The following is a 13,739-nucleotide window of genomic DNA, read 5'->3' as shown; positions in this document are numbered from 1 at the left end:
CAGCCACTCTGGAATAATCAGCACGGAGCCCTCCACCTCAGCTCATCAAGACGTCGTTCACATCGCTAACATCACTCGACCAACGTCCAGACCATCTCTCGGCCCAACTCATCCAATAATTTCAAACGGGATTCCAGTATCAAACCCAAGACAGAGGAAGAAAAATGTCGTCAGAGAGCACTATCACGCAGCTCTCCATCCCGCTGCCTCGCTCTCTCGACACCCGCATCCACGTCCACCTCACCACCAAGACCAAGGCAGCGACGCTCTTCCTCACCTCAGTGACGCAAGACGAGCAATCAGGGCCGGCGGCACTGGGATCTTTCGTATATGCACTGCCGAATGTACGCAGTCCCCCCCCCCCCCCCCCGCCATTCCATGAGACCCTCCCAACAAGAATAAAGTGTCCTTGCTGACCAGACGATCAGAGACTGGAGCCGGCGCAACCAATCTCCACGGCCATCTACTCGGTGGAGTCGACGCTCGAGTTCACGACGAGGATCGCCAAGCTGCTCGCCAAGCGCACCAACTTGCCCGTCTACGTCGGCTGCTCGATCAACCTGGGCGGCTCGGCCATGGGCCTCTCTGTCGAGGAGGAGATGGAGGCGTTCCGCGCCATCGTCGACGTCGTTACGGAGAGGCTCAAGCGCAATCAACCCGTCATCGGCGCCTCCTGAGATGCGTGCGGTTCGACCGGGACCCGAGGTGCAGGGGTGTGGTGGTGATGCTGTTGACAAAGACCTAGACACACGAGCGCTGCCCGTGTTTCTCCCGGAACCCCCCCCCCCCCCGATGGCACGCTGATGGCCGCTCGAAGAATCGGCCTCCTGGAGAGGCCAGGTGATGGTCGTACGGGCAGGATGGGCGGGGGACACACGGCGTGTCGGGTTCACGCGTGCGGGGGGTGGATTGCGCGTACCGGCGGGCGTAGTGATTTCAGAACTGCCCAGGTCTGAGAAGGCAAGAGGGCGGCTTACAAGGCAATTTGCGGTGTAGGCAACACGGACAATTCACCATCGTCATGTTTTGGGCGGCGTCATCATCTCCCAAGATGATACGATACGGCTGTGCTTGGGGTTGCTTGGACAAAGGGTACACAAATACTGCAAAGTGATCCGGAGCTCAGCAGACGACAACGACATAATCGCGTGCGGCAAGGTTTTCTCATCTGAAGTCATTGAATCTCGTGCCGGACGTTTTGACGTCCTTCTGGAATAACTGTACTCAGTTGCCCTGTGAGTCCAGAAGGTGGCTTGGACGAGTCCAAACAGTGGTTCAAAGGCCATCTGTGGCCATCCGTATCTCCCAGCCGCATGGTGTTTAGTTACATTTCGTGGCAATGCGTTCAGCCTTTGTTTCAAGAGAAATCGGCCTTTTTTTTCTTCTTTTCTTTTTTTTGAGCTCGAGGAAAACTCCGAGGAAGGAGCCGCATCTGCACGTAATATCACTAAGCCTCTGAGCGAGTTCACAGCGGCAATAACCTTATTTTGTTTGGCTCTTGCGATGGATGACTCGGAAGTGAGGGGGTCTTTGGAAAAGCATGAGTTGTTGTATGTAACTCTCTTTTTGGTCTAGAACTCTAGTCGGGCAACTCTCTACTAGGCGGGGATCGTTAAGGTGCGTGGGCGGGAACCCCCTGTGGCTTCAGGTGGATGGGACCCTTGGGTTTGTTCACCACTCTGGGTATTGAAGCCAAGGGAAGGAAGGGAGAGACGGGGAGTTACTGAGATGCGGTGAAGGGCCCGTCCCTCGCGGCAGGCAAAGGGTTGAATGACGCTCTCCAGAAGTTCTTACACCGGTGCGTGCGATGCGATGGAATTCCATGGCATTTGGTGGCGAGCCCTAGGAAAAAAAGAACAGAAAAAAAGAGAAAAGGAGAGGGTGTGCACTGTCTTCATGTCATTGCAATTTTTTGCAAGAGAGACAGACGGTCCGAGATCTGGAAAGTTTCCGTCCACTTTCCACGCTGGGACAAACTGGGAAGAGCAAGCGGCCCACGTGCTGTCTGAGATAAACTGAACCCTACCTAGGTAGGACCTAGGTAAGTACTTAGGTGATGGATGTACTGTACCTACTTTACGTCCTTAGACTATCTACCTGCCTAGGTACCTACCTACCTGCAGGTAAGGTAAGTTGCTCGGTACCTATGAGGGGAAGGACTCCATTGCTGTCCTGTTGAATGGAAGGAGGAACGAGGAGGTCAATGTTGTAAAAAATGCATAGACCACCTCTCGGGTATGAATGCGAAGGAGCTCAAGAAATATTTCCTCTTTGTTTGAGGAGCAAGTCCAGGGTCGAGAGAAAAGTGACATATACACACTTTCGCATACACATGCGGACATCGGCGTCCATGACCGACGACAAGTGCAAGTTTTTCGTCACGTCCCCTGGTCCTTTCGGCCTCAGGCGCCAACTTTTCCAACCCCCCCTCCCCTGTTTCCTTTTAGTTAGCGCATTTTGTGCCTTGCCCCCAATCATCGGATTTCTCCTGTTTCCGGTACCTCTTCTTCCATTTGGTACCGCCCCAGTCCAACCCCCAAGACAATTTTGGATCCATTGCAAGCTGCACCCTGAACTAAACTCTTGACACTGACTGACTTGTCAGCACACACACACGCAGCACACGCAGCACACGCAGCACACGCACCAGAGGGTAGCGCAGCAGGACATCAGGACAGCCGATGATTGGAGGGCACGGGGCAAGGTGCTCAATACGCACGGCTGTCAATTCCACAGCGCAACATATTAACCTTTGGTGCATTCCGCCACGACTGTTGAGTGAGGCCGGGAAGACAGGAAAAGCAATGCTAAAATTAGTACTTGTTTACCACAAACATACCTGTATGCACATTTCTAATACAGGTAGACGCACTTACAATTGCGTCTACCTAATCAGGCGTATTGCTTACGTTTATTTCCATTACCTACCGTGGAGAACAGGCGTGAGTCCCGGAAACAGGATCAGATAGAGATAGGGGTACCTTGGGCGGCTGCGTAGGTAGGTCAGAGACAAGTACTTGAACCGATCACCCTGCGTCAGGGCAGCTTGACACTGAGGTAGGCGGTGCAGTTCCAGTATACCACACCGCTGTTGCTGCTGCTGCTACTTCAGTATAACCTTGCCTTTCGGGTCAACCAGTCCAGATGCGCACTACTGGTACAACGGACAACTAGCCCCTCCCCTTCCCCCCTCCCCCCAACAGGTACTCAGCAAAGGTACCTCGCTGCCCGCTCTTCCCTCGCCGCACCATAGTTATCGCGAAAAAAAAGCTGACAGGGTGACCCCACCATTTCGCCAGTCGCTAATTGTCAACGCCCGCTGCCCTCGCTACCGTGTCTTGGGCGGACAACTTCAACGACTGCCCCTCTCTACCTTACCTCACATCACCTATCTCTCTCCGCCGTGTTCGACAACAACACCCCCAAACCCGACCGAGCCTTAAACCACCCCATCACCACGCCGGACCCTCCTCCGAATCCTGCCCTCTTGATCCGTTCTTTGCCTTTCTCTCTTTAACACCCCGAATAGGCGCCAGTCATGGCCTGGCAGCCGACCCCGGAGTCCTTGAGCCAGCTGGCTACTTGCCTCAAGGACTCGCTCAGCGGCTTCGACAAGAATGCGCAGAAGCAGGCAGAGCTTGTGAGCGAGCCAACCCTGCCCCCATCCCCTCCTGAACAGCCTTCCGTGTGCCCCTCGCGACGCTTGCTAATCTGACATCGATGCTCAGATGCTCACCCAGGCCAAGTCCTCCCCCGACATCAACAACTACCTCGCCTATCTCTTCTCCAGCGCCGAGCCGCCCCAGGGTGTGCAATGTACCGCCCAAGACTACCACCTCGTGCGCTCCGCCGCCGCCATCATGCTGAAGAACAATGTGCGCACTGCCTACAAGCAGATTCCCGAGCCCAGCCTGGCCCTCATCAAGATGGCCGTCCCCATGGGCATCCAGGATAGGAACTCCCAGATCCGCAATTACGCCGGTAACATTGCGACCGAGATCATTAGGAGAGGTGGTATTCTGAGTTGGCCCGAACTGCTGCCCCAGCTGCTCAGCCTCATCTCCAACGAGACGGGCCAGGTCTCTAACGAGGGCCAGGAGGGCGCCATGTCCGCCATGGCCAAGATCTGCGAGGACAACGTTAAGGTCCTGGAGCGCGAGCACAATGGCTCGCGTCCCCTCAACTTCTTGCTCCCCAAGTTCATCGACGCCACCAAGAGCGAGCTGCCCAAGGTCCGCGCAAAGGCTCTGACCGCCATCAACGTCTTCACCCCGCGCAAGTCTCAGGCTATGCTCAACAACGTCGACAACCTGCTGAACCACCTCTTCATCCTTGCTGGCGATCAGCACCCCGACGTGCGCCGTCAGGTCTGCCATGCGTTTGTCCAGCTCGTCGAGACCCGCCCCGACAAGCTGCAGCCCCACATTGCCGGTCTGGTCGACTACATCATCACCCAACAGAGGAGCGACGACGAGGACCTGGCCTGCGAGGCTGCCGAGTTCTGGCTGGCTGTCGGCGAGCACGAAGACCTGTGGCGCGCCCTAACCCCGTACCTCGACAAGATCATCCCTGTCTTGCTGGAGTGCATGGTGTACAGCGGAGAGGATATCGCCCTGCTCGGCGGTGCGTCGGACGACGAAGAGGAAGAAGACCGTGAGGAGGACATCAAGCCGCAGTTCGCCAAGAAGTCGGCCACCAGGGGCAAGGGCGGCGAGGCCTCGGCCGACCACGCCCAGAACGGCAACGCCTACGAGAAGCTGGCGAGCATGGACGACGACCTGGAGGAGGGCGAGATCGACGACCTTGACGACGGCGACGAGAACCCCGACGAGCGCTGGACCATCCGCAAGTGCTCTGCCGCCGCTCTCGACGTCTTCGCGAGGGACTTTTCCGACCCTGTCTTTACCGCCATCCTGCCCTACCTGACCAGCAATCTTAAGCATGAGGAGTGGCAGTACAGAGAGGCCGCCGTCCTCGCTCTGGGCGCCGTCGCCGAGGGTACCATCAACGCCGTCACTCCCCATCTACCGGAGCTTGTCCCCTACCTCCTCTCCCTCCTTGAGGATAGCGAGCCCATTGTCAGGCAAATCACCTGCTGGACTCTCGGCCGCTATTCACAGTGGGCGGCCAACCTCCAGGGCCCCAACCAAAAGGCCACCTTTTTCGAGCCCATGATGGACGGCATCCTGCGTAAGATGCTCGACAAGAACAAGAAGGTCCAGGAGGCCGCCGCGTCTGCCTTTGCCAACTTGGAAGAGAAGGCCGGCAAGGTTCTCGAGCCCTATTGCATACCGATCCTGCAGCAGTTCGTCCAGTGCTTCGCACGGTACAAGGATAGGAACATGTACATTCTCTACGACTGCGTGCAGACCCTAGCGGAGAACATCGGCCCCGTCATTGCGCAGCCCAATGCGATGAGCCTGCTGATGCCTGCGCTGATCGACCGCTATCAAAAGGTCGGCGACGACTCGCGTGAGCTGTTCCCCCTATTGGAGTGTTTGTCCTACGTGGCCATGGCGCTCGGTTCTGCCTTTACACCGTACGCGCAGCCGATCTTTACACGATGTGTCAACATCATCCATACAAACCTCGAGCAGAGTCTGCAGGCTACTAACAACCCCAAGTTGGACTCTCCTGACAAGGACTTCCTCGTCACGAGTCTCGACCTGCTGAGTGCCACCATTCAGTCTCTGGAGGAAGACAAGAAGCAGGAGCTGGTCAGGGGCTCTGAGGGAACCTTCTTCGAACTTCTCAGCTTCTGTCTGGAGGACCCCCAGGACGACGTTCGGCAGTCGGCGTACGCTCTGCTGGGAGACTGCGCGAGATACGTCTTCCCCCAGCTCGAGAAGCACCTACCCTCCATCTTCCCCATCCTGCTTAAGCAGTTGGACTTGGATAACATCCTCGATGAGGAGATCGACAGCGGCTTCAGCGTCGTCAATAACGCATGCTGGTCAGCCGGCGAGATCGTCATGGTCAACAGCAAGACCATCTCTCCTTTTGTACCCGAGCTACTCCAGCGGTTCGTCGAGATCATCTCGAACCCTGGCGTGCAGGCCGCAGTTAGTGAGAACGCGGCCATTGCCCTCGGTCGTCTTGGTCTCCACAACTCGGAGATCCTCGCCCCTCTCCTGCCAACCTTTGCCGACGATTTCTTGTCAGCCATGGAGCACGTCGAGTTTCTGGAAGAGAAGGCCACAGCGTTTAAGGGCTTCACCCTGGTTGTGGGACAGAACCCGCAGGCCATGGAGAAGGCGCTGCCTCAGCTCTTCGTTGCCATCGCGAGGTACCGGGATATCAACCTCAAGAACCCGATCAAGCACGAATTGCACGAGCATTTTCAAAAGGTCAGCACATCAGGTCCCGTTTGAGACGTCCACGGCTAACATAGGTCAGGTCATCAACATGTACCGGGAATTGATTCCCCAGTTCAACGATTTCGTGAACCAGATGCAACCGCAGGACCAGCAGGCACTCCGCGCGTACTACTCCACATGACTGGAGCATGTGGACCCATCTCGAATGCGCGCGTACGAAGTCGACGTTGAACGAAGAATCCAGGCCCAATTGAGCGAGCTCTCTTGATATGATACGGGGAGGAAAATACCATCGAGGCGTCCCTTACGAATGAGTGATGACGACGCTTTTTTTTTAGCAAGAGAGGAAGAAAAATACATATCACGGGAGCGAAGAAGAAGGATCAAAAAAAAAATGCTTGTAATTGGGCCACAAGAAGAATCGCATCGAAAGAAAGAATCTGATGGAATCTCGACGTGAAGTGGTTGGCTCTTCTTCTTTTTCCGCGACAAGTGATTCAGGGAGGAGTCAAAATGGGGTCGTTTCCTTTCTGTTTCTCATGCTTTTCAATCTCGCATTATCGACGGAGCCAGCATCATGGGACGACAGGGTGTTTCTGGGAGGGACGGAGCAATGTCGAGACAACGTTGTTCCTTGGGTAAGCGGACCATGGTTGTGGTTCCTTGTGGAGGATCTGATAATGGGGTCGAGCTGCTGCTAGAGTTCGAAAGACAACATACTGGCTGGAGAGACGAGACCATGAGAGAGGGAGAGGAGTTGAAGTTTAAACACGGCCGATTGCGGGGGTTAGCGAAGGCGTCATGATGCATGCGAAAAGGGACAGGGCTCGCCGTCGTAGATAGGTAGATAGGGTAGATAGCTTAGCATAGGGTTACGCCAACACGCCCCGCCGGGTGATGGGAATGGAGTTTTTGGCCTCTTTCTGCGACAGCAGTAGCCTTTGGAATTCAAGTGCAAGAGACGGAGGCCGGTTAGAGCTTGACAAATACCTTTTCGATGTCGACCCTAAAAGGGAGGGGGGGGGATATGGGAGTTGACAAATCGCAAGAGGAGCTTCAAGGGGGCATGGCTAGCCCCCGACGTCACTAACAACAACGCCATGCTGCTAACTCATCAGCATCTGGTCGTGCCGTCTTGGTCCGCCGGATTTTGAAGGGCTGGCCAGCCCTTTCCCCTCTCCCCTTGAGTCACGAACTCGTTGTGTGTGTTCTGAAGTGTCTGTTTGATGACCTCCAGTATCACGAGGCCCTCGGGTCCGATGTGAACAGGCCGCGGCGGCCGTCCATCACCCCGCCAAGCTTCAGCCCACCCTTGCCTTGCCTTGCCACCCTTCGACCCTTGAGGCGGTGCCGTGTCGCGCTTTACCCCCCCCCCCCCTCTTTCCCCCGTTGAAGCCCGTGACCAGCAGCAGAGACACTCACTGGGGGAAAAAGCAATATCTTCACGGGCCCCGCAAGAACCAGAAGGAGGAGGGAAGAAAATGGAGGGGGGGATAAAAGATGAGAAACGGAAGAAAACAAAGGGGAGGATTAGCCCAGACGAACCCTGTTCCCTGAATTCCCAACCGGGCAAGATAGCATTGCCCCCCCTTTCTCAATCAGAGAGCCCTAATCAAGACAAACGCAGGGAGGGCCAGAACCAGTAACGCGGACAACGCTTACGAGACGATCAAACCGGGCGACACACGCGACGTCCAAGTCCTGAATCGGTCACTCTCGTGTAAGTGAAAAGCAAAAGCAAGCAGAAAGGGTGGGGGGGGGGAAAGAAACAAGGAAAACAAAAAACATAGATGTCTTTCCTCCTTTTCCACTAGCATGAAGCAACAACCCCAGTCTGTATGTACCCCCCGGACCTGGCTCGCAAGTAATGCGTCCATCCATGATTGCAGATAGACGTGGCTCATGGGGATCGGAACTTGGAAAAGAAACGGCACTACATGGTGCAACGATCTGGGGTAGCTTCAATCCGGCTGAAGACATGTCCACGTCCCCAAAGTTAAGGAAACACAGAAAAGTGTCAGTCAAGTATTTGTGCGTCAATCAAGTTCTGTATTCTTCCGTGTCTCTTTCATCTGTGAGCAAAGTTTAGGAACATGCCCAAGCTATCAAAAGAAGTCCAAGATCATTACAAAAATGAAAAGCCCAACACTTGAGAAAATCACCAGCGGGCTGTTGAAAGGCTCCATTAAATCCAAGACTGTTTCCCGCAATTCTCATGGCTACAATAAATAAATAAAAGCTTGCTCTCCGGCGAGTCAAGCCTCCGTCCCGGTATTAACAGCAACAAATATCAAGAAATCAAAATAAAACGCCGCCCAATGCAGATGTTCGGAGAGATCAAAAGCTCATCCTTTCCCCGTGTGGTGGTGATTGTTGTTTCCCCTAGAACGCCGAGTGTTGGTTGTGTTGTGTTTTGCATCAAACACGAAAAACAAATCGCTATGCAAGTTTGGATTGTTGTGGCCAATGTTAATCCGTAAGGAGTGTGAGTCTTTTCTTCCCTTCCCCCCTTCTATAATCCGAAAAATGCTTTTTGGTTTGGGGGAGAGGTTCGTAACGTCGTGATAAGGAGTGTGATGCAGTAGGGGTATCATGTGATGCCGTAAGGAACGTCTATATTTTGGTGCTTGTGTATGGCGTGGAGGGGTATCATCTTCGAGAGAATCAGAAAGGAGTGTCGTCGTAGATTAGCGCTATAGTGTGTGTGTATGTGTGTGTTACCGTCGAGGCCGTATGTAGTTGGTAACAAAGGAGTGTCATGTTGGGCGTGGCCAGGGAAGGCGTCGAGTCTGGCTCGGGGCTCCGGGGCTCGGCGTATTGTCTCTTTCTCAAAAGGAGCGTGGTGTACATTGGCGTTTATTGTGTCGATGCAGCATTATTAAAGGGTGTTTTGCAAATCCAAAAGGGGTATCGAGGTGGGAAGGCTGGGGCGCAAGACGGCTTTACGTCTCCCGCTCCTTGCCTTTCTCGATGTTGTCGAACTGGAATGATGGCGTCGAAGGTACCCAGGCGTGGCGCAGAGGGAACGGCGCGCTGACGGACCGAGGCGACTCGCCGGTGACTGAAGACGAGGGCGTGTGCCTGTGGTGGGACAACGGTGTGGCGCGGAAGACGGGAGACTCGGGCAGGGGGAGCATGCCGAACTGTTCAGGGTGGAGGAACGGGGAGGGGGGCAGCGTGTGCAGCGAGGAGGCCAGGACGGTCGGGTCGTCCGGTGGCGGGTATGTGGGGGTGGTCGGCATCCTGATCGGCGGTCAATCCGGGCATTCTTTCCAAGCGGTGTGCATCATTTCTTTGAGTTGAAAGCCGTAGTGGTTATCGAGGGTGCCATGGAGGAGGGGCAGGGCCTTTCTAGATCCACACGGGCTGGGTGGGAGAGACGAACCCGACGCCAAAGTGGTTGCTTGGGCCGCCGACCATGGGGGTAGGCATGCCGCTCATGTCGTAGCCGTCGTACGAGCCATACTCATCGTTGTCGCTATAGGCGACGGAGCCCTCAAAGGTCGACGAAGCCGGGCTGTAGCCGCCGTAGTTGGGACTGGGGATGTTGAGGTACTGCGAGTTGACAAAGGGTGACGACAGCACAAGAGGCGAGACGTTGCTGGGCGGGCCCGACTCAGCGTTGAGCATCTGCAGGGACTCGGTGCTGTAACTGAAGGCCGGGTTCTGGCCATACAGATATGAGTCGCTGACCGGCGGCAGCGGCACGGGCTCACTCATGTAAAAGTTGGGCGGGTTGAACTGCGGGAACGAGGGCGTACGCGCCGGCTGAATCCAGCCCATGCGTGAGCGGAACTCGTTGACCGTGTCGATGGGGAACTCCATGAGCGTCAGGGGCGTCTGCAGGTCACCGTCGAGGCTGCCCGAGATGTTGATAGATAGGAGGCGGCGGGCGATCTCCTCGACGGGGCCGATGGACAGGCTGCCAAAATAGGCGGCGCCGATCTCGGGGAAGAGACGCTCCATCATCAGAGCCACCGTGTAGTAGTGGGCGATGATGATGAGAGCGCTCGGCGAACCAGCCGTCTGCTTGAGGTACATGACGGGCAGCCAAAACAGCCAGGTGCGCAGAGGGCGCAGGCGCTCAAACTGCTGAGAGACGTTGAGCGTCGGGCTGACCTTGCGGGCGCCCTTGAGAAAGCTGGTCAATTGCTGAATCGACTTGGTGTCCTCCTTGCTGTGCTTGAGATGTGATTCCACCTTTTGGAGCTGCTGCAGGGTGCGGTTGAAGGCGTCCAGGTCCTCCTTGCGTGGCTGGCTCGGCTTGTGGTCCGGGCTGGGCGACGCGGGAGCGGTTGGGAACGTGCAGCTCTCGGCAATAAAGTCGCCAAATTGGGACTCGTGCTTCCATGAGTCCATGGCTTCGATGACCTAAAACGAGCGGAGGTTAGCCATGTTGCCCGAGCCTCGACTCACGGCAGAGTACACTCGTCTGCGGCTTACCGAGGAGGTGCCTTGCATGAGCTGGGTCCAGCTTCGCCTGTTGAAAAATGTATTAGCGCGGGCCCCATGGGTGCGGGCGGCTGCATCAGGTGTTTTGCCTACCAGTCCGTTGCTTGCCACGACAGGACAAGGGAGGCAGCCAAGACGGCGTCCGATGTCTCGTGGTTGAATGTGCCAATAGCCTCCTGCAGGCCCTTGAGGGCAACGCCGCGGTGCTCGTATGCCATGTTGCCGACCAGGGGGCAGTCGGTGAGGAAGGCAATGTGCGTGGCCGAGAAGGCCAAGAGGGCATGCATGACATAGGCGTTCGTAGCGCCAATCTTGATGATGCTATTTTTTGGGAGGGGTTTAGATCAGCCCAGTGCGCTTTGTGTCAGGTAAAGAAGTTCCTACTCACGTCGGGATCTGACGAGTCCAGAGGGTAAAGCCGTTGGCATCAAAGGCGGCCAGTTCATCGCAGATTGATGCCACATGGTAGATCAATCGGAGATCCTCGACGTTGAGGTACTGGGGATTCGGCGCCGGGTAGATGTTGAGGTTGGGGAAAGGAAAGCGCCCCGTCTGTTGCCACAGCGAGATTGCCGCCTCGACCTCGGGAGTCCACATGAGATCGGGCTTGTCAGGGGTCGCTGACCTGTCCTCGGGAATGGGCATGTCGTTGTAGGGACAGCGGATCTTATGCTTAGTACAGTTGCGGCTGCTCAAGTCAGCTGGAGCTGCAACGAAAATAAAAACAAAGCACATATTGGCGAACATACCATTGGGGGAAGCTCTCATCACATCTGATGTGGCGGCGCTTGCAGGTATCACAGCCCTTGCGGGACTTGGTGTGGCTGCGGCGGGGAGGACCACCACCAGGACCGGCCATTGTGAGCGCGGGTCGAGAGAGTGTTAAAATAAAATAGAAAGAACTGGACGTTGTCAGTCTGGCGACCATGAGACGAATATGGAATATACATACACCAAGATATACACGGACGGACGGCCGTGCAGGGAAGCGAGCGTAGTGTCGTTACCGGGAACAGCAAAGTGCCGAGTCCCCGAGACTGACTTTTATACCGCGAAGATGAGTCGATGAGTCCGGTGCACGCGATGCAAAGTGACGCGAGTGTGGTTGGATGTGTAAGCGACCGGCAGCGGGATGCTCAGATGCCTTGGTTGGTTGGAAGGGGGTTGACAACAACGATTGCAAATGATGCAGCAATGCTTGATAACGGGACTCGGCGGGATTCCTCTTACGTCTCTTTCTGTAGTCCTTTGGTTCGTCCCTCTTTTTCCTTTCGTCGAGACAGCTTCTTCTGTTTCGTTCCCAGTCCCTGATGACTAAGTAGCGATCGTAGGTGAGCAAGTTTCCGCGTTTCCCGATTCCTTCAGTTCTCTCTCTGAATCCAAAAAGCGAGTGTGATTGATCAAAAGATCGATGTTCAAAGGCGAAGCATTTGCTGGTTGTAAGCCGGGTTGTGGGAGAGGCGGGGCTTTTAGATGGCTAGCGTATCCCGGGGATTCGATGAGGCTGAAGACCAGGGGGCGGCGAGGGCGATAGTTGCTACTCAAAGCTGCCGCGGGGAACTGGGCGCGCGGCTTGGAGAATTATTGTATCTTTCTTGTGACCTTGCTTGTTCTTTATATCGAGTATTCTGCTGGAGAGAACTGGCAAAGGGTTGGGAGAGATTGTTGGTTTTTCTTGTGTGGATGGTGGGTAGCTTCGAGGGTTGGTCTGGATTCGAGAGTTGACGGAAACGAAAACACAAAAACGCGAAAGCGAATGACAGGAGTCAACGAGGACTTCCTAAAAGTAGAGAGTTAGGAAAAAGCGAATGTGGTCGAGGGTAGCGTGAGCAGCTCAACGAGGCTGATAATGTTTGGGATGTTGGATGTTAGGCTGAGAGGAGGGGGGAGACAGAAAGGGCGGTGGCAGATGGGCTGGGGGACAGATACAGTTAAATAATGGCACCTCGCAACCCCAGGAGAGGCCGTTGCAGGCAAATAAGCACACCCAAGCTTACATAGTAAGGGACGCACACAGACCTGGGCTCAAGCTCAGAGGAAGGGCGGGGGGAGCGAGAAAGAGAGAGTGTGTGTGTGTGAGTGAGAGGGACGAGAGACAGGGCAGCTGCGGCACACACGGTTGAGAGAGGTGCCACCCACAAAGTTCGGCCCAATCGGGTAGGATAGAGACGCCGGGTGGGAATGGGCTGACATAGCCTGTGCAGCCAGGGCGGGAGGAAAAGCAAATAAAAGCAGGAAGAGGGAGAAGAAAAAAGCTGTGCAGTGCATGCAGTCTGTGCTGGGCGTGTGTGGATGAGGGAAATATCCGGGTGTGCAGACCCCAGGCGAATGTGTGCGGGTGCAAGGTGCAGGATACAGGGTGCAGGGTAGAGGGGATTGGGTAAACCTGTAGGGTGCAGGAGAGGAGATAGAATGGACAGGACTGAATGTGACAGGGACACAGGGTATGGGTTGGGGACTGTGGAGGCGAGGGGGGGCGGCTGCCCGTGCTAGGAGACTAGGAGGGGGCACAAGGTTATGGGATCCGAACGTACCTCTTCGCTTACTTGTACAGTGGTGTGATGTCTGCATTGAGTGTCAGTATGGTCTGTGAGAGAGGGGTATACTGTAGAGAGAGAGAGAGAGAGAGAGTGTGTGTGTGTGTGTGTCTGCCAATCAAGACGTAGCTTCGCCCGTTCTTCTGGTCGAAGGTGACAGAGGGCCGAGTGCCGCAGCAAAAGGGGGTAAAGTCAACAACAGCAACAGCACAAGCACAAGCACAAGCAACAATGACAGACAGAGTCCCCGCAGGACATGACAGTGACTTCACGCGTCGGGTTGAGCCTGTCGCAGCTTGCAGCAAGGAAAAGGCGGGCGTGTCGGTGAGCACTTATGCCTCCACATGACTTACAGTACTAGAATGATGCCCTTTCCTGTTTCCCCCTTTTCCCCCTATCTCTTTCTTATAAAGATTATCTTGAGGGGACGAAA

At 55.4% G+C, this 13,739-nt stretch overlaps 5 protein-coding genes across 5 annotated transcripts; 2 read left to right on the top strand and 3 right to left on the bottom strand.

The window, feature by feature from the left end:
• Positions 1-58: 58 nt before the first annotated feature.
• Positions 59-1,307, top strand: CDEST_14748 (Putative proteasome assembly chaperone 4). The gene is made up of 2 exons (XM_062930904.1): positions 59-344; positions 429-1,307. Exons 1-2 carry the CDS (start codon positions 165-167, stop codon positions 675-677), a joined length of 429 nt encoding a protein of 142 aa, XP_062786955.1. The 5' UTR covers positions 59-164; the 3' UTR covers positions 678-1,307.
• Positions 1,308-1,545: 238 nt separating this feature from the next.
• On the bottom strand, positions 1,546-1,891 carry CDEST_14747 (uncharacterized protein). Its single transcript, XM_062930903.1, has one exon. It carries the CDS (start codon positions 1,822-1,824, stop codon positions 1,672-1,674), a length of 153 nt encoding a protein of 50 aa, XP_062786954.1. The 5' UTR covers positions 1,825-1,891; the 3' UTR covers positions 1,546-1,671.
• A 1,461-nt stretch (positions 1,892-3,352) lies between these two features.
• Positions 3,353-7,246, top strand: CDEST_14746 (Putative importin-beta domain, armadillo-like helical, importin beta family). The gene is made up of 3 exons (XM_062930902.1): positions 3,353-3,640; positions 3,729-6,347; positions 6,397-7,246. Exons 1-3 carry the CDS (start codon positions 3,539-3,541, stop codon positions 6,496-6,498), a joined length of 2,823 nt encoding a protein of 940 aa, XP_062786953.1. The 5' UTR covers positions 3,353-3,538; the 3' UTR covers positions 6,499-7,246.
• A 1,099-nt stretch (positions 7,247-8,345) lies between these two features.
• On the bottom strand, positions 8,346-9,590 carry CDEST_14745 (uncharacterized protein). Its single transcript, XM_062930901.1, has one exon. The coding sequence runs from the start codon at positions 9,557-9,559 to the stop codon at positions 9,260-9,262; it is 300 nt and encodes a 99-aa protein (XP_062786952.1). The 5' UTR covers positions 9,560-9,590; the 3' UTR covers positions 8,346-9,259.
• A 1-nt stretch (position 9,591) lies between these two features.
• On the bottom strand, positions 9,592-13,213 carry CDEST_14744 (Putative zn(2)Cys(6) fungal-type DNA-binding domain, fungal transcription factor). The gene is made up of 6 exons (XM_062930900.1): positions 11,722-13,213; positions 11,519-11,671; positions 11,158-11,457; positions 10,863-11,090; positions 10,761-10,797; positions 9,592-10,688 (listed from the first exon to the last, which is right to left on the bottom strand). Exons 2-6 carry the CDS (start codon positions 11,626-11,628, stop codon positions 9,669-9,671), a joined length of 1,695 nt encoding a protein of 564 aa, XP_062786951.1. The 5' UTR covers positions 11,629-11,671; positions 11,722-13,213; the 3' UTR covers positions 9,592-9,668.
• Between the last annotated feature and the right edge of the window lie 526 nt (positions 13,214-13,739).

This window comes from Colletotrichum destructivum, chromosome 10, assembly GCF_034447905.1.
Source record: "Colletotrichum destructivum chromosome 10, complete sequence".
NCBI lineage: Eukaryota > Fungi > Ascomycota > Sordariomycetes > Glomerellales > Glomerellaceae > Colletotrichum > Colletotrichum destructivum.
Note: the sequence above shows the minus strand (reverse complement) of the source record. Positions and strands in the feature narration are given on the sequence as shown.

Coding starts and splice junctions, on each gene's coding strand:
- CDEST_14746 (XM_062930902.1), top strand. CDS start 3,539: ATGGCCTGGCAGCCGACCCCGGAGTCCTTGAGCCAGCTGGCTACTTGC. Junction 3,641..3,728: donor CGCAGAAGCAGGCAGAGCTT/GTGAGCGAGCCA, acceptor ATCGATGCTCAG/ATGCTCACCCAGGCCAAGTC. Junction 6,348..6,396: donor TGCACGAGCATTTTCAAAAG/GTCAGCACATCA, acceptor AACATAGGTCAG/GTCATCAACATGTACCGGGA.
- CDEST_14745 (XM_062930901.1), bottom strand. CDS start 9,559: ATGCCGACCACCCCCACATACCCGCCACCGGACGACCCGACCGTCCTG.
- CDEST_14748 (XM_062930904.1), top strand. CDS start 165: ATGTCGTCAGAGAGCACTATCACGCAGCTCTCCATCCCGCTGCCTCGC. Junction 345..428: donor TCGTATATGCACTGCCGAAT/GTACGCAGTCCC, acceptor CCAGACGATCAG/AGACTGGAGCCGGCGCAACC.
- CDEST_14747 (XM_062930903.1), bottom strand. CDS start 1,824: ATGGAATTCCATCGCATCGCACGCACCGGTGTAAGAACTTCTGGAGAG.
- CDEST_14744 (XM_062930900.1), bottom strand. CDS start 11,628: ATGGCCGGTCCTGGTGGTGGTCCTCCCCGCCGCAGCCACACCAAGTCC. Junction 11,458..11,518: donor GATGAGAGCTTCCCCCAATG/GTATGTTCGCCA, acceptor TGACTTGAGCAG/CCGCAACTGTACTAAGCATA. Junction 10,798..10,862: donor TCGTGGCAAGCAACGGACTG/GTAGGCAAAACA, acceptor ATTTTTCAACAG/GCGAAGCTGGACCCAGCTCA.